Below are 19,564 nucleotides of genomic sequence, written 5' to 3' on the forward strand. Positions count from 1 at the left end.
GAGTATAAAGCTTATAGCTGCTGAGAAGAATTACAGCATAGTTGAAAGTGAGCGCTTGGTAATCAAATGGGCCCTTGAATCCCTGAGACAGTGTATTTACGGTGTTGCTTCAGGTTGATTACAGACCACTCTCCTCTTGCATAAATGTGCCAAGTTAAAGAGAGAAACACAACAGATGCTCCATGGTGTCTTACTTTAAAAAGTCCAAATTAGTAAAGCTGCGGAGCTGGTGCTTTGTCTAGAACACATTGCCTTGCATCTAGCAATGTTCAGCCCCACAGGCTCCAAAAGAGGGGGAGGATATGTGACAGTTCAAGTCATTGAGGAAAGCTACATTTCCCCGAGGAACCTGTCGTATGGGTCTTAGGCTCCAGGGAATGTTTGGTTTGTAATGGAAAGCTCAGACTTTCCAAAAGTGGCTGGTAGGAAAAGCAGGAGAAAAGAGACTGGAGTTGGATTGGGGAAGAGTTGGGGTGATTCCCCCATCCCGATTCCATCTTTGTGATTAGGGCTTGACTGCTGATTAATTGGCTACACAATTAGGGTATGGCCACGCGGTCAGGTTTCCTGATGCAGTTTTGGAAGCCAAAATCAGGAGTGGATCATAAATGGAGAGAAATTTTATGGTTCAATTAGTTTTTATTGAAAACCGTATACATTTGAATATATGCAATATGAGAAAGTTACATTTGAGTATATGCAATATGCGGGCATTACAATATTACATATCAAATCAGCATATAGAAAAGAAAATCACCAATCATCAATACCAGATGAATGGAGTAGGAAGGGGGAGACGAGACAAAGGATCAGGGGGGGAGGGCAAGGAGGGAGGGGGGGGAAAGGGATTGAACTAGAAATCCATACAAGATGTAATTGCAGTCAGACTAGACAGAATACTTTAAGTAGTAGAACCTGAGGACAACCAACCCGAGAAACCTGCTGATGCACGGAACTGGTACCAGGCCTCCCATTGTTTAGAGTGAGCAGCTCCAAGACCTTGGTCCTCGGCTCCCAGCTCTTCCAGACGTGCCAGAGAGTCCAAAGCACTAACCCAAGTGACTCTGAGGGGGCTATCTGATGATCGCCAGGCTCTGGGAATTATTTGACGCATTGCTATGACAAAAAATCTAAGGATGCCCTTCCTAACTATCTTAATTCTGCCCGGATAAACTGAAAGGAGAGCTATCTGGGGTGACATAGGGATATGGATTTTGTATAAATATTCGTATAGCTTGAAGATGTCCTTCCATAGTGTTGCTACTCCCGTACACTCCCACCAGATGTGCAGCATAGTGCCCCTATCTTTCGAACACCTCCAACACGTGTCTGGCACCGAAGGATAAAACTGGTTAAGCTTAACCGGGGTCCTATACCATCTAGACCAGATCTTATAATTGAGTTCCTGAATCTTACAGGAAATCGAAGACTTATGGGTGAAAAGGAGAGATCTCTTCCATTGATCAGGTGTGAGAGGGTATCCCAACTCAGATTCCCATGATAGCATAATTTTCTTAGTTGGAGAAGGGAACTCTTCTGTGTTATCCCCGATCTCTCCCGAGTTCAGAATGGCATATATAAGAGATATAGAATGCCCAGGAGCTGAAGTAGCTAGGCATAGTTTCTCAAAATCAGTTACTGAGGATTGAAGTTGCATACCGGGTGCCAGAGATCCAATGAAACTGCGTAATTGTAAGTAGTGAAACCATCGCCCTGGTGAGTCAGGTATAATATGGCCTAGGTCTTTAAGATCTTTAATCCCTCTAACCAAATATATATCTTTGACCCTGATCTGGGGCCTGGATTGTAAGCCGAGGGCTGGTAGAGCTAACAGCGTGGCTGGCATCAATGGATGACCAGATATGTTTGTGAGAGGGCCAGGGATCGTAGCTAATCGGGTCGTGGAGGCGAACCTGGTCCAAATGTGTACTAGAGAAGATAGAAAAGGTGATAACCTTTGAATAGGCATCTGGGTCAGTGTATTTGTCGGAAACCAGAATACGCTTGGGATAAGACCAGGGGCTAGAGCGTGTTCTAATTCAACCCAAAGCTTTCTCTCAAGATTATGGGTAAGGTCAATCACGCAATTGGCGACCGCCGCTCTGTAGTAAGATAGGAAGTTAGGCAAACCCGTGCCTCCATGTTCCTTGGACCTGACCATAAGATTGTAGCTCAACCTGGCTTTGGATCTACCCCATATAAAACGGGAAGCAAGTTTCCTTAGACGTGCAAAGTAAGAGGCTGGGATCTGACAGGGGATTGTCTGGAATAAATAAAGAAGTCTGGGTAGAACGTCCATTTTTAAGGTGTTTATTCTACCAAACCACGAAACATTTAAAGCTGACCAAGCTTGTAAATTATTTTCAATGGTGTGAAGTATAGGGAGGTAGTTGAGCTTGAACAAGTAGGAAGTGTCACAAGAGATGTAAGTTCCCAGATGTTTAAGCTTACTTGAGGCCCATTTAAAAGCGAATGCGTCTTTGAGTGCAATAATATCTCGAGAAGGGAGAGAGATATTTAAAAGTTCAGACTTCTGGACATTGACCTTAAAGTTGGATAACGTCCCAAAAATCTGAAATTCCTTCAGTACCGAGGGGAGACCAATTCTAGGGGCTGTTAAGTACATCAAGAGATCGTCGGCAAACAGTGATAGTTTATGTTCTATATTGCCAATGTGTAGGCCTCTAATTGCGTCATTGGCTCGCAAGGCATTCGCTAGGGATTCCATAACAAGAATATAAAGAAACGGAGAGAGAGGACATCCCTGCTGCGTTCCATTTGAGATAGGGAAGGAATCCGACAGGACACCATTGACACGAACCCGAGCAGTAGGGCCAGAGTATAAGGCCATGATTCTATTTATCATCTTGGGACCCAACCCAATATGAATCAGAGTCCTTTCCAGGAAGTGCCAACTGACCCTGTCGAATGCCTTCTCCGCATCTACCGAGAGAAGACACATGGGGATCTTTAGTTGTTTAGCTTTAGGTATCAGACTTATGGATTTGATGGTGTTGTCACGGGCCTCTCGTCCTGGGACAAATCCTACCTGTTCTCTGAGTACATTTTGGTATGTGGGGGTGTAATCTTAAGGCCAGTATTTTGGCAAATATTTTCAGGTCGATATTAAGAAGGGAGATGGGCCTATAATTGGAGCAAAGGGAATGGTCCTTGTCTGGTTTGGGGATGACTGTAATATGGGCCTGTAGGGTTTGAGATGGGAAGGGGCATGTGGCGGATATAGAATTTAATGCATCTAGGAGAATGGGGGCCAGATCCTCTGTAAAGTATTTATAGAAACGTGCAGACAACCCATCAGGGCCGGGGCTCTTCCCATTTTTGAGGTCCTTAATGACATGTAGGAGCTCTGATGAAGAAAAATCCTCCTCCATACCAGTAGATGCATCGTCCGGGAGATTCGGGGGACCAAATTGAGATAGATAATTTTGTACGTCATGGGATGACGATCTCGGGATAGATGTATGTGTGTGATCTAAATTATATAGGTCCGAGTAATATGACCGGAACTCACGAGCAATTTCAAGTGGGGCATGTATCTGACCCCTCGAGCCTATGTTCAATGAGGGGATATGTGTGAGAGGAATACGCGGATGTAAAGCTTTCGCCAGCCATTTTCCACATTTGTCACCGAACTCGTAGTAACCTCGCTTAACTTTATCTCTCATACAGAGAGATTTCTGATCTAGAATTTTTAATATCTGTTGCCGAATGGAGGAAAGTTCAGCTTTAAGAGAATCTGACGCAGAGGTTTTATTAATGGACTCTTTGGCTTCAAGTTCTGTAAAAAGAGCAGTTAACTTATGTGTCCTCTCTCTTTTAAGCCGAGACCCGTGGGACAGAAATATGCCTCTTACCACACATTTGAGTGCTTCCCATTTTAGAGGAGAAGCAGTGGTATCCGATCGATGGTCAGCAACAAAATCAGCAATGGCTGTCTTTATAGCTGCCGAGCGAACCGCATCATTTAATAAATTATCATTTAATCTCCGAGTGAATGAGCGAGGAGATGTGTGAGTTGGAGACAATAGTCCAAATACCGGCGCATGATCCGACCATATCATAGAATCGATACGAAGAGATGGTCTAGTCTGCTGTATGTGTTGTGTGCTGCAGAGTAGTAGCTGTAATCTCTGACACCCGGATGCAAGATCCTCCAAAGATCAACCAATCTGAGGGATGTGAGAGCTGCTCTGAACTTACGCAACGAAGTGGGAGAGATCGTGGACTTACCCACCGAAGAATCAAGCTCGGGGTTCATGGTCATGTTAAGGTCACCTCCCAAAATAATACGGGAGCCCTCGGCGAAGCCAGCTAATCTTCTTAACATCTTGGTCCCAAAGGAAGCCTGGCCCTGGTTAGGAAAGTACATATTAGCAACAGTAAATACGTGATCATTAAGTGCAAGTTTAAGAAATATATAGCGTCCCTTAGTGTCAATGTCAGAGGCCAAGACCTTGGGCTGGAAGGCTTTGTGGAAAGCTATGGAGACTCCACCTGCTTTTTTATCTGGGTGTGAACTATGGAACCAGGTTTGGTAGTACCTGTTCCTGCAATTTGGGATGGATGAAGTCTTGAAATGGGTCTCCTGGATCATTGCTATCATGATCCTCTTTTTATGGAATCGGTATAAGATTTGACTGCGTTTCTCAGGTTTGTTAAAGAGGACCTTTCACTTGTAAAAACAATATGACATATAGAGCGGCGCCCGGGGATCTCACTGCACTTACTATTATCCCCGGGCGCCGCTCCGTTCTCCCGTTATGCCCTCCAGTACATTTGCTCTGTAAGTTATAGTAGGCGGTGTCTTCCCTTGTCCTGTGGGCGTCTCCTTCTCCTAGGCTGCAGCGCTGGCCAATCGCAGCGCATAGCTCACAGCCTGGGAGAAAAAAACCTCCCAGGCTGTGAGCTGTGCGCTGCGATTGGCCAGCGCTGCAGCCTAGGAGAAGGAGACGCCCACAGGACAAGGGAAGACACCGCCTACTATAACTTACTGAGAGAAGATACCGGAGGGCATAACGGAAGAACGGAGCGGCGCCCGGGGATAATAGTAAGTGCAGTGAGATCCCCCGGGCGCCGCTCTATATGTCAGCATACTCAGTTCACATTGTTTTTACAAGTGAAAGGTCCTCTTTAAGGCCCCTGGCATTAAAGGAGCTAAACGATAACAATCCTGCCATGATGAATAAAAGGAGTAAGGGTTAAGGATGCAAGGAAAGACTACACACAGGGGAGAAGCAGGGGGAAGACGTAGGACAAACAGATAATACAATTAGGAAACCCTGAGGTTTCAGTGAACAGATGATGATAATCTGAAAGGTAATAGGAACCAAACAATCGGTTCAACGGACACTAAGTAATGACTATTCGTCATATACAACACTCGGTAGGTGTTGTAGAACCTAGTGGGGGTAAGAGAAGACAAGGGCATTACGGCTGCCTGACTTGTCTCCGGGTAAGAAATGGAGTAAGTGGTTATAACAGGTCACAATTAAACTGTGAGAACATTTGGTATCATATTAGAAGCATTCTAAAGAGCCTGTGCAACTAGGCTTCCTTAAAAAGAAAAATAAATTTCAACTCGAGACTGGAACCTCTCAATAACTAGACAGTTCAGTCTTTAGGTGAACGAGAGCTTCTAGGCGGTCTCTGTTGTTTTGGGAGCGCCGTCTGCCAGGGGTCTCTGCGCGGCACAGGAATCAATTCCCTTTGTCTGGGCCAATCAGGAAGGCTGACAGATGCTAAGTTGAAAATGTCCAGTATCTTCTGGAGGTCAGTGATGGACTTGAAAGTGGCAGACTTCCCATCTTTTCTGGCGAAGAGCTGGAAGGGATAGCCCCAGCGGTATATAATATCATTGTCCTTAAGGAGGATCAATAAAGGTTTGAGGGCTTTCCTCAGCATGAGTGTACGCCTAGCTAGATCTGGTAAAATGAGTACTCCGGGGTAATCCGGGAGACTTGGCGACATATTTCTTGAGGCTTTAAGGATCTCTTCCTTCTCTTTGAAGAAATGAATTCTGCACACTATGTCACGCGTGCGAGCTGGATCTGAAAGTTTCGGACCCAGAGTTCTGTGAATCCTGTCAATTTCGACCGGACTATCTGGGCTTCTGTTAAGTAGCTTGACAAGTAAATCTTGAGCCCAATGTTCCAGGTCCTGTGGGAGAACAGATTCTGGGACCCCCCTTATGCGGAGATTATTTCTCCTGTTTCTGTTTTCAATGTCATCAAGGTGACTTAGTATGTCCTGGATCTGACCTGTATGATCTTGCAGGATCTGTTGGTGAGACTCCAGTGTCTGGAGGGTCTGTTCTTGAACGGCTTCCACATCCTCCACTCTATGGCCCACTTGCTTGATATCTGTATGTAAGCCAGCAATATCTTGCTTATGTGACGCTTCAAGCTTAGTGAAAAGATCATTCAGCTCATGTTTTGTAGGTAGAGCTTTAAGATGGACCTTCCAGTCCCATTCCTCCTCCTGTGAGGACGGTGTCGCCTGTGTGTCAGCGCCTGGACGCCCCGATGAGCGGTGGGACTGAGGTGAGGAGCTGGGTGAGGAGAGCCTGCTCTCCGTCATGGCAGGTGAGGATGGAGCCGCCGAGGTCGGGCTGTGAACCGCTCCTGCATATGACCGTATGATCGGTGTGTCAGGCGGTGATCGGCTAGGGTCAGGGGATGTTGCTGCGGCGGCCGGCGCCGCTATCTTCTCACCAGGAGGTGCGTCCGCCATCTTGGGTCGCGTGGATGTCTTGGCGCCACTCGCCGGCTGGGAGCTGCATGGCGCCTGATTTTCTGTCCACCGGTGCTGGTGTGGACGAGGTTCTTTTCCCTCTGTTTTTCATGGTGGAAGGTAAGACGTTTGTGACCTGGGTTCTGAAAAACTGCCGGAGATGGTCAGGAGCTCTGAGTGTGCACTGCTCACTTGGCCATCGGCAAGCTCCGCCCCTCTGGAGAGAAATTTTAAAGGGCAGATACAACTTAGACCTTGTTCACCTCTCCCTTTGTAGGCTGCTGCGGCACAGAGCGGCCTGCCGGATCCTCTACTTCACCACTGGATCCTCATTGACTGCATTGGGGTTGGGTGGTGATCTGGCTGATTTCCGACTTAAATGTTGGGTTTCGGCTGGACATAAACTGCTGAATGAAACGGTTTGCTTCCGGCCAAAACCTGGCAATTTTGCCGGAAACCGGCCAGATCACTACTGGACTCCATTGCAGTCAACGAGAATCCAGTGGTGAAGTAGAGGATCCAGCAGGCTGCTCTGTTCCGGAACAGGCTGCCGGATCTACAAAGGAAGATGTGAACGAGGTCCAAGTTGCATCTGCCTTTTATACTTTCTCTCCTTTTCTGATCCACTCCTGATTTTGGCTTCCAAAACGGCATCAGGAAACCTGACCGTGTGGCTCACTTATGGTTCAGACTCCTAAGTCTAGGACATGGACTATTGCCTGTGAGTAAAACCTGTGTTAGACCTCTTTCACACATCAGTGTTTGGTCAGTGTTTTCATCAGTGATTGCTAGCTAAAACCAGGTACAGGTGAAAAATGCTGAACAGGTGCAGATCTTTCCATTATACCATATCTCTTTGGAGTTTTATGCCTGGTTTTGTCTCACAATCACTGATGGAAAACATTGACGTGTGAAAGAGTCCTTACTGTGTCTCCAGTGCCTAGTAGGAAGGTACCTGGTAGAGTAAGGGACTGTACTTGTGTAGTTGGTGCTCGGCCGAGCAGGTTTTTTCTTTCTGTACTCTTCTGAAATATAAAATGCTGATTTCTGTTCTGGATGTTAAAGGGGTTGTCTCATTTCAGTAAGTGGCATTTATCATGTAGAAAAAGTTAATACAAGGCACTTACTAATGTATTGTGATTGTCCATATTGCTTCCTTTGCTGGCTTGATTTATTTTTCCATCACATTATACACTGCTTGTTTCCATGGTTACGACCACCCTGCAATCCAGCAGTTGTGGTTGTGTTTGCACAATATAGGAAAAAGCACTGGCCTATGTGCGCTCTCATAGTCCCGTCCACAAGAGAGGCTAACGCTTTTTCCTGTAGTGTGTAAGCACGACCACCGCTGATGGATTGCAGGGTGGTCTGTAACCATGGATAAAACGAGCAGTGTATAATGTGATGGAAAAATGAATCCAGCCAGCAAAGGAGGCAATATGGATAATAACAATACATTAGTAAGAGCCTTGTATTAACTTTATCTACATGATAAATGCCACTTGCTGAAGTGAGACGACCCCTTTATAATAAAGGCAAACCCTGTGTGGTCTTTATCCATTGTGTCACCAGGGTTGCCAACTGTCTAGGACAGGGATCAGAAACCTTTGGCACTACAACTCCCAGCATGTACACTTACTCGGCTGTTCTTGTAACTTCCATAGAAGTGAAAGGAGGATTCTGGGAGTTGCCGTCTCGGAACAGCTGGAGGTTGCCGATCCCTAGTCTAGGAATTTCTGGACAGTCCTTAAAAATAAGTGACTTTTTTTTCTCCTGTGTTAGGCTATTTTCACACCTGCGTTAGGTGCGGATCCATCTGGTATCTGCACAGACGGATCCGCACCTATAATGCAAACGCTTAGATCCGTTCAGAACGGATCCGTTTGCATTACCATGATAATGCAAACGGATCCGTTTTGACTTTACATTGAAAGTCAATGGGGGACGGATCCGTTTGAAAATTGAGCAATATTGTGTCATCTTCAAACGGATCCGTCCCCATTGACTTAGGCTACTTTCACACTAGCGTTCGGAGCGGATCCGTCTGATGTTTCATCAGACGGATCCGCTCCGATAATGCAGACGTTTGCATCCGTTCAGAACGGATCCGTCTGCATTAAAACTTAGAAAATTTTCTAAGTATGAAAGTAGCCTGAGCGGATCCGTTCAGACTTTACATTGAAAGTCAATGGGGAACGGATCCGCTTGAAGATTGAGCCATATGGTGTCATCTTCAAGCGGATCCGTCCCCATTGACTTACATTGTAAAGTCTGAACGGATCCGCTCAGGCTACTTTCATACTTAGAAAATTTTCTAAGTTTTAATGCAGACGGATCCGTTCTGAACGGATGCGAACGTCTGCATTATCGGAGCGGATCCGTCTGATGAAACATCAGATGGATCCGCTCCGAACGCTAGTGTGAAAGTAGCCTAAGTCAATGGGGACGGATGCGTTCGGGGCCGCTTGTGAGCCCCTTCAAACGGAGCGCACGAGCGGACACCCAAACGCTAGTGTGAAAGTAGCCTTACATTGTAAGTCTGGACGGATCCGCTTGCCTCCGCGCGGCCAGGCGGACACCCGAACGCTGCAAGCTGCGTTCAGGGGTCCGCCTGCTGAGCGGAGCGGAGGACAAACGGTGCCAGACTGATGCATTCGGGGCCGCTTGTGAGAGCCTTCAAACGGAACTCACAAGCGGAGCCCCGAACGCTACTGTGAAAGTAGCCTTAGTGAACAAAATAGATGTGTCCCTGACTTTTTTGAGGCTGGTGGTACATGACTAGATTTTGGTGATAATTCTAATCCTTTTACAACTCGCGGTAAATGCTGGTAATGGGTTCTTATCAGTTTATTGAGCTGTAGACATGTATTACTTCTACTCTTTATCATTTATTATGGTTTCCCAATTTGTCTGTAAAAAATATTCTTTGTAGGTGATTTTGGGTAAGTTGTCCAGAAAAAAGAAAAAATTTTGGTTGGCAACCCTGTGTATCACTTTCTCTGAGTATTGAGAACCCGCTTTGCCTACCTCTTCTGCCGCTATACGTACACTTTGCTGATTGTTCAGCTATCTAATGTGTACGGCCAGCATTACGGGAGTTCATATAAAGCAGTGGAAAAGCTTCTATAACCGTACACATAATATATTACATGGCTGTTCATACATCAGATTGCAGCAAGTTCATGAACTGCCCTAAAGAGTTCATAAATGACCCAACGGATGCAGAACCCCTACCATATCTGTGCCTGCGATAGGGTGTCCTTCCAGTACTATACCTATGTAACCTCACAGTGTGATTATTCCATGCCCATATCTGATGGTACACCCAGTCTGCCCTCTGTTGTAGTTCAGGTGGTGCACAAGTGTAGGGCACTCACAGAAGACCGGCACTCACTCATATTGCCGTTCTACTCAATTTATTCCATTCTTTGCATCAGAACATCCAAGATAACTGCAATGTAAGTGAGTGCCGTTCTTTTTTTTTTTGCTATATTCCACGCTCCTAGCCATGACTGCTGGACTTTACTATGAGTCATCAAAACATTTTAATAAGAGGAAGGCGATCTGTAAAATCTTTAAAATGAGTTTGCCCTTACAAGAAGACAAGTGCGACAGGCACTACACATCCATAAAGCAGAAGTACATTCACATGTGTGATGCTTAGTATGTCACCACTCAAGTGATGGGAAGAGGAGTTGCGTGTGAGTATCGGTACTAGCAGAGTTCCTCCGATGATAGAAGTAGAAGATGCAGAGAAGTGTGATTCATGGCTGGGAGTGCAGATTATGTGCACGTTGTAATGCGTAATGATTATTTCATGTTTGTGCAATGGTGCTCGACATTGTTTGTTTATTCCGGTAATCCAGATTAACTGGCTCTAATCAGTCATGGAGATGTCTATCCTACAGCAGAATTAAAGAAAGAGACCCCCGTCCAGATGTGCGGCAGCCTTCAGCTAGAACAGATTTGATTGACCCATGTACATTTTGCTATCCCATGCTTGCCTCATCTTCCTTGTGTTGACACTAAAGCTGGCCGTAGATTTCAGCTGTTGGGCAAAAACACGCCTATGTTCTGAATGGGGAGAGGTGAGAAAGCTGCTGCCAAGCACCTCTGGCGGTGGCCTATCTTGCCAAGAACATATTGGGCATGTCGAAATCCAACTAAGCAGCTAAGAATCTGTGACACTGAACTATTTTTGTGCCAATATCAGCAACAAACATTGATAGGAATTATGTTCATTCTCAACATTTGGCCCGTATTATCGTACCGCCAGACGAAAAACAAGCAAATGCTCATTTATCGGGAAAAAAGATGTCCGATTATCGGCAGCAAAGCTTCCTGTGTAATCAAGGATGTGCTGCCGATAATTAGTAGAAATGAATGAGAGGGGAAAGAATGTAGTAGCGATCATTCCTCCCACATTCACTTTGCATCGTTGGGTGTAAAAGGATAGTGCCCATGAGCAACGATGCATGTGTTTATTATCTGGCGGCAGCATATACATAAAAGACCTGACCATTGAATGCTCGTACAGCCAAAAACTTTGCCTCCCGCCACACCATACACATGTGCTGTGCACGGGAGAGGGGCCATAGCGGTGGCGGTGGCTTATCTCCCCTGAGAACCAAAACAATGGGCATGTTGAAATTCAGCTACCTGATCCTCATCTCAGCAACATCGGTCATTGGGGAGAGTTGGGATGTCCTCATTCTCATTAGGTGGTTCCAAAATTGGTGGACCTGGATACCTTCCCTGAGTGTAATAATTAGGGATGAGCGAATCGACTTCCGATGTTTCATCCAAAGTCAATTCACTCATCTCTAGTAATAATATTACAAGTTATGCTGACTAGATTTCTGGAGATTATTCATTTTTATGCAGTGGTAAAGGTGATGGAAGAGCTCATCTAGCTGCACTTTCCTAATAGGACATCTGGCAATACTTGGGTCCACATATAAACCCATTCAGCATATGCACCAAGAGTATCTCAAGGTGGAGCCTGGACACCGAACGTGGTGTGAACATAGCCTAACAGTGGTATTATACTGCCCGAGCACCGATGGAAGATATCGCCTCCATCGGAGATGGTTTGCCTCGGCCGATGCATACTGAATGTTACTACTCCCTCATTCTGTTCTATTCATTATTGGCAGCACATCCATGATTACACAGGAAGATGTGCTGCCAATAATCGGGCATCTTTGCTAGTTTATCGGCTGGTTGACTATACAAGCCGATTATCGGAAACTAGCGTTCATATTCTGGATAATTGGCCCAAACTCGTGCACTGTTGGTCACAGGAATGCACTTCCCTCTTACGATTGTATCACATTATTTTTCTTTCTGTCCTATTACCTAACACGGATTGTCTCCCTTTTATTTGCAGAACAAATCTTGGCAGAAAATCAGAACGATTGTGAACATTCCTGTTATTAGCCCTTTCAAGAGACGTTGGGTGCAGCTTGCTGGCCACACAGGTGAGTGTGGTGGAGCTAGAATTCAACTAAGGCCGAGTTCACGTCACCATTTATTTTTCCGTTCTTCTCATCCGTCAGAACAGAAAAAGAAATGGATCCTGTATTTTAAAGGGAACTTGTCACCAGGATTTTGTGTATAGAGCTGAGGACATGGGTTGCTAGATGGCCGCTAGCACATCCGCAATACCCAGTCCCCATAGCTCTGTGTGCTTTTATTGTGTAAAAAAAACTATTTGATAAATATGCAAATTAACCTGAGATGTGTCCTGGCCCTAACTCATCTCACGTACAGGACTCATCTCAGGTTAATTTGCATATGTATCAAATAGTTTTTTTACACAATAAAAGCACACAGAGCTATGGGGACTGGGTATTGTGGATGTGCTAGCGACCATCTAGCAACCCATGTCCTCAGCTCTATACACAAAATCCCGGTGACAGGTTCCCTTTAAGCATTCATTGTGTTTAGTTATGAACATTTAGCATCCATTTGCATTCAGGACTTTTTTCCCGTCTCTAAAATAACAGATGTCAGATGGAAATGGTTAAAACTGATGCCAAACATGCATAACGGATGCCTTAAAAACAGAATCCATTTTTTATTTTATTTTTTCTGTTCTTCAGACGGATCAGAAGAACGTAAAAATAAATGGTGACTTGAACTAGGCCTAAGTAATGTTAAAAAAAAATCCATCTTTTTCCCATTTCCAAGAATCACAGGCCCTGATTTATCACTTCAAAAAGTCACAAAATAGGGCTTTTGTGACTTTTTGCGCTCAATTGCGCAATCACTTTTTGACTTTTTGCACTTTATGCCACTCACTCCATTTTTGAAAAGTGGGTGCAGTTAGCTATGCTAATGAGTTTCACTCTAGATTTATCATTAACCTTTTTCAAAAAGTCACAAAAAAGTAGGAAAACTGGAGTAGCTTTTCATCGCCGATCCCGGTCATTGCGGCCGGGTGCTGGCTGTATTATACTCGTGAGCCGGCTCCATACAACCCCTTTAAGAATAATCACATACTTGTACGTGATTATGCATTAAGGGGTTAACAAAGCCATATCATACAATACCTGAAAGGTTGTGTGCTTCTAGTCAGGGGATTCCCTTCCATGAACACATCAGTGTACAATACGGGCAGACTAAAGACGATAAGAGATGCTGCGCAATACCAGCTGGAGTATTCCGTCTGCCGTGACGTCACCTACACCGCACTGTTACATTTCTCATGTGAAAATGTTTAATATGTTATTTCAGTGATAAGATTAGCAACAATCCATGTTAACTCAGACGCTGCCTGGCAGATTGTACACAGCCTTCGGTGACACCCGTCGGGCACATCCGCCCGTGTTATCCCTGCCATTGTGTTGACCCTTGCTGCGCCGAGCTCTTGTGTTCCTTACAGATTAAAGGCATTGGGGAGCACCTGGCAATTTCGTGGCTCTAACCTTGGCTGGCAGTTAATGATTTACTCTGGTACAAGTCATGCTTAGGAAACCAAGGCAGTTAATCTACAATAAAGAATAAAAACATCAGAAGCCAATCAGAAAGATTAAAAAGTGCAACATTAAAAGTAACAGTACCCTTGACCCCGCTCAAGGACGGAACAGGTTGTTTCAAAGCCTTGTTCCACGGAAAAACGTGAAAATTTGTGTCACAACATCTAATCCCAATATTCTGCCTCGTGTCACTCTCAGAGTTGAGATGTGAGATGATGTTTAATGGGGTTTTAATGATTGTCCCTGAGCCTGTCACATGGCGGGAAGAATGGGACCACCGGCATATTTTTTTTTCTTCTTTAGGCTGGGGCTGCACACAGCAGCGAGTCTCAAAAAGTTGCACGACTTGCAGCTTCCTGTTGCATGACTCTATTAGGACTGGGATTTTGCAGTAAGGTTGGAGTTACACACTGACGTGGCACAGAAAAGTTGCAGGCGAGTTGCATGTTGCGTGCAGCTTACTGTACATTAAAGTCAGTGGAGTAAAAATTCTGTGTGACCTGTGACACAATCAGTGAGCTCAAAATTTTTGCAGCTGTCGCACGGCAGCATGTTTTGTTGTGACACCATTGACAGTCACTGGATGCGATGCCACTCGACTCAGCGCTGTGTAGCCCCAGTCTAAAAACACAACCAAGTCGCAAGGGACAGGTCCAACTGTAGCCCCAGCCTTAACTACAAAATATTGACATTGCAGCACTGAGGAGTGGAAAATAGATTTTGGTTGCCCCTGCAAGTCAACTATTTTGTAAATCACGGAAACCCAGCGACCGGTTAGTTCCCTCCATGATATAGACAGCAAAAATGGGACCATATTATTGCAAAGTGAAAGAAAAAAAAAATCCACCTGTGGATAGGAGATAAATATCAATTGTAGGAATCCCCTTTAGACCGTTGTGCGGCCGTTCCGTGCATTGGGGACCGCAATTGCGGTCCCCAATGCACAGGAAACATCCGTGCAGCGGGCCGGACCCATTTAACTTGAATAGGTCCGTGGTCTGTCTGCACCACAAAAAAATATTTATTTGCGGTGCGGAACAATGGAAAGAAACACCACCGCTCCGTGACTCCGTTCCGCATCTCTGGAATTGCAAACCTATTCAAGTGAATGGGTCCGCATCCGTGATGCGGGATGCACACGGCCGGCGGACGTGGATTGCTGACCCGCAGTCGTGTGCATGAGGCCTTAGGGTATGACCACATGGCGCAGTTTTGTCGTGGTTGTGACGTGGCTTCCACGTGACCATATAGGCAACAGAGCTCTCATTAAACTAATGAAGACCACATTGTTTACTTTGTCAGTATCTGATCGGTGGGGGTTTGACACCCAGGACCTCCGCTAATCAGCTGTTTGAAAAGGCACTGGTGCTCCTGTGCAGAGATCGCACTACATTTTTTGCAGAAGAGTAAAAATACTCCTCTGACAATTTTTGAGGAGTATTTTTACCAGAGGAGGAGACAGTACGAAAGTTGCGGTAATTCAAATACATAATACGTAGGCTTACACTTGTTCAAATCTGCATGTAAAATGTAAGAGTGAAACTGGATCGCACATCCTCAATACTTTTATCTAATAACTGCTTCTCAGCATAATTAACATCGCTTCTCAGCGCAATTTATCATATACCTACAGCTATGTTGCATGCAATGAGGCATTAGTATCCAATTTGATCAATAGGACAGATCTGCAATACTGTGCAGTCTATATACTGTATAATGTTGATAGGGGAAAATCTAATATATTGGAAGGGATAAATTGAGGGAACAGACATTAAAGACTTGTAAACAGTCATGCCAAGTGCTGCTGGCCAGGATAGGCCTCATACCAGACCTGCTTTATCTTATATCAAGGCTAACTGTTCCATGCAGGCGTGTGATAGTGAGTGCCTGGTAGTAAGCTGAGGAGCCTGCCACATAGTATTTAATGCTGGGTCGTTTCACCCATGTAAACCAATTATACACTTCAGTAATAAAGAACTTTACCTTTTAGTGCATTGAGGCAGAAATCTACATGAGGATTCGCACGTTACTTTAAATTAACTCTAAAGATAAAAAATCCACAAAAATATGCAAAAAAAATATCCCTAAGCTTCATTCCTTAGGGCTGATTCACACAATCCTGCTCCGTCTGGAACACGCGGTCCGTATGTCAGTGGCATCTCCCGGAGTGACCACTGTTCCCCTGACCCGAACTGACTGCATCATAGTCGTTTATGATATAGTCAGTTCCTATCTGATTGCGGGTCTAACGTACTATACTCACATGATGATCCGATAGGAACTGACTGTATTATAAATCACTATGATGCAGTCAGGTCAGGGACCTGCGGTTAGTTGGGGAGATGCGGCCGACATAGGAACGGGAGTGGTCGTGTAAATCAGCCCTTAATAGTCTACTGAAAGTTTCCCAAAATAAAAAATTGGATGAACCCTTTAAGGTAATTGCCAATTATGCAATAGCGGTTACAGCCCTATATTTGGCAGGTAATATTTGACTATATATACAGTACAGACCAAAAGTTTGGACACACCTTCTCATTCAAAGAGTTTTCTTTATTTTCATGACTATGAAAATTGTAGATTCACACTGAATCAAAACTATGAATTAACACATGTGGAATTATATACATAACAAACAAGTGTGAAACAACTGAAAATATGTCATATTCTAGGTTCTTCAAAGTAGCCACCTTTTGCTTTGATTACTGCTTTGCACACTCTTGGCATTCTCTTGATGAGCTTCAAGAGGTAGTCCCCTGAAAAGGGTTTTCACTTCACAGGTGTGCCCTGTCAGGTTTAATAAGTGGGATTTCTTGCCTTATAAATGGGGTTGGGACCATCAGTTGCGTTGAGGAGAAGTCAGGTGGATACACAGCTGATAGTCCTACTGAATAGACTGTTAGAATTTGTATTATGGCAAGAAAAAAGCAGCTAAGTAAAGAAAAACGAGTGGCCATCATTACTTTAACAAATGAAGGTCAGTCAGTCAGCCGAAAAATTGGGAAAACATTGAAAGTAAGGGCTATTTGACCATGAAGGAGAGTGATGGGGTGCTGCGCCAGATGACCTGGCCTCCACAGTCACCGGACCTGAACCCAATCGAGATTGAAGAGTGAAGGAAAAAGGGCCAACAAGTGCTAAGCATCTCTGGGAACTCCTTCAAGACTGTTGGAAGACCATTTCAGGGGACTACCTCTTGAAGCTCATCAAGAGAATGCCAAGAGTGTGCAAAGCAGTAATCAAAGCAAAAGGTGGCTACTTTGAAGAACCTAGAATATGACATATTTTCAGTTGTTTCACACTTGTTTGTTTTGTTTATAATTCCACATGTGTTGATTCATAGTTTTGATGCCTTCATAGTCATGAAAATAAAGAAAACTCTTTGAATGAGAAGGTGTGTCCAAACTTTTGGTCTGTACTGTATATACCGTATTTTTTGCCCCATAAGATGCATTTTTCCCCCCCAAAAGTGGGGCGAATACTAATAATGCGCTTCCATTTTGGAAGACCTTTATTAGTACCAGAGAACCAGGAAGCGGTGAATACTCTGTACTCACCGCTTCCTGGTCCTCTGCTGTCAGCTGTGCAGAGCTGCGCACAGTGTGAAGGAGCGCTGCGACCTCACACTGTGCGCGCCGGGTCACAGCACAGCAGACTGAAGAGGAGGAATACCGAGCGCTGGAGGTGAGGAGCGGCGGTGTCCGGAGCTGGAAAGGTGAGTGTTTGTTTTTTTTTATTTTATTTCATATGAGGCTGATGGACGCTGCTGGGGGCATATTTCAGGCTACTGGGGGCATATATGAGACTACTGGGGGCTGAAGAGAGACTACTGGGGGAAATATAAGGCTACTGGGGGTCTTGGTTGACATGTTTTGATGCCAACAAGGGCTTGGACGCTTTTCAAGCAGGTCCTGCATTCCCAAGATTGTCATTGGTTTTGAGATTCAGACCCCCATCAATCAAGTATTGGTAACCTAACGATAGACCATGAGCCCCTAATGTATAGATGAGCGTCTGTGAAATAAGAGTCTACACTTACATACAGTCCTGATCAAAAGTTTAAGACCACTTAAAAAATGGCAAAAAATCATATTTAGCATGGCTGGATCTTAACAAGGTTCCAAGTAGAGCTTCAACATGCAACAAGAAGAAATGGGAGTGAGACCAAACATTTTTTGAGCATTCAATTAATTGAAAATAACGATTAAACTGAAACAGGCTGTTTTTCAGCTGATCAAAAGTTTAGAACCACACCTTCAAAAAAAACAACTAACTAAACCCCCCCAAAACAGAAATCCAACTTCCAAACATGAACTCAGTAATGAGTAGCTCCGCCGTTATTGTTTATCACTTCAAAAATTCGTTCCGGCATGCTTGATGCAAGTGTTTCCATGAGGTGAGTGGGAACATTTCTCCAAGTGGTGAAGACGGCCGCACGAAGGCCATCTACTGTCTGGAACTGTTGTCCATTTTTGTAAACTTCCCTTGCCATCCATCCCCAAGGTTCTCAATTGGATTTAGATCAGGGGAACACGCAGGATGGGCCAAAAGAGTAATGTTAGTCTCCTGGAAGAAGTCCCTTGTCCTGCGGGCATTGTGTCCTGTAGCGTTGTCCTGTTGAAAAACCCAGTCGTTACCACACAGACGAGGGCCCTCAGTCATGAGGAATGCTCTCTGCAACATCTGGACATAGCCAGCGGCCGTTTGACGCCAATGCACTTCCTGAAGCTCCATTGTTCCACTGAAGGAAAAACCACCCCAGACCATTATGGTGCACCCTCCACTGTGGCGCGTAGAAAACCTCTCAGGTGGGATCTGCTTGTCATGGCAGTAACGTTGGAAACCATCAGGACCATCAAGGTTACATTTTTTCTCATCAGAGAATAAAACTTTCTTCCACCTTTGAATGTCCCATGTTTGGTGCTCTTGCAAAGTCCAAACGAGCAGTTCTGTGGCGTTCAAGGAGACAAGGTCTTTGAATACGTTTTTTGTTTTTCAGCCCTTCAGTCTTAGATGCCGTCTGATGGTTATGGGGCTGCAGTCAGCACCAGTAAGGGCCTTAATGTGGGTCGAGGATCGTCCAGTGTCCTGATGGACAGCCAATTGGATCCTCCGGCTCAGTGCTGATTAAATAATTTTGGGTCTTCCACTTGACTTTTTTGTTCCATAACCCTCAGGATCATTTAAGAAATTCCAAATGACTGTCTTACTGTGTCCCACCTCAGCAGCGATGGCGCGCTGTGAGAGACTCTGCTTATGCAGTTCAACAACCCGACCACGTTCAAAAAGGGAGAGATTTTTTGCCTTTGCCATCACAACGTGTGACTACCTGACAGAAAATGACAATGAATCCACATCTTTGCACAGATTTGGCCTTTTAAGGGCATGTGGTCCTAAAATTTGGATCAGCTGAAAAACAGCCTGTTTCAGTTTAATCTTTATTTTCAATTAATTGAATGCTCAAAAAATGTTTTGTCTCACTATCATTTCTTCTTGTTGCATGTTGAAGCTCTACTTGGAACCTTGTTAAGATCCAACAATGTAAAATAAGATTTTTTGCCATTTTTCAAGTGGTCTTAAGAAATACCGTTTTATACTTACATTATTACCCCTTCCCATTTTATAAGGAAAATAGTAGATGGTGGGTAGGGTATGTGCGCTTAGCAGCTGAAGGCCTCTGTGTTGTTCCCATGTTGACATGTGCCCGCACTGCTGAGAAAAATGATGTTTTAATATGTGCAAATGAGACTCTAGGAGCAACGGGGGCGTTGCCTTTACTCCTAGAGCCTCGGCTCTCTCTGCAACTGCCACTCCCTCTCACCTTTGACTGGACC

General features: G+C 44.8%; 1 protein-coding gene across 1 annotated transcript in view; it reads left to right on the forward strand.

The window, feature by feature from the left end:
* Positions 1-19,564, forward strand: part of ITPKA (inositol-trisphosphate 3-kinase A) — a 94,555-nt gene that overhangs the window by 60,023 nt on the left and 14,968 nt on the right. Inside the window, exon 2 of the mRNA XM_040412508.1 lies at positions 12,140-12,230. Within this exon, the coding sequence (XP_040268442.1) occupies positions 12,140-12,230 (91 nt within the window). The remainder of the gene's footprint in view (positions 1-12,139; positions 12,231-19,564) is intronic.

The sequence above is a fragment of the Bufo bufo genome, chromosome 11 (genome assembly GCF_905171765.1).
Source record: "Bufo bufo chromosome 11, aBufBuf1.1, whole genome shotgun sequence".
Classification (NCBI taxonomy): Eukaryota; Metazoa; Chordata; class Amphibia; order Anura; family Bufonidae; genus Bufo; species Bufo bufo.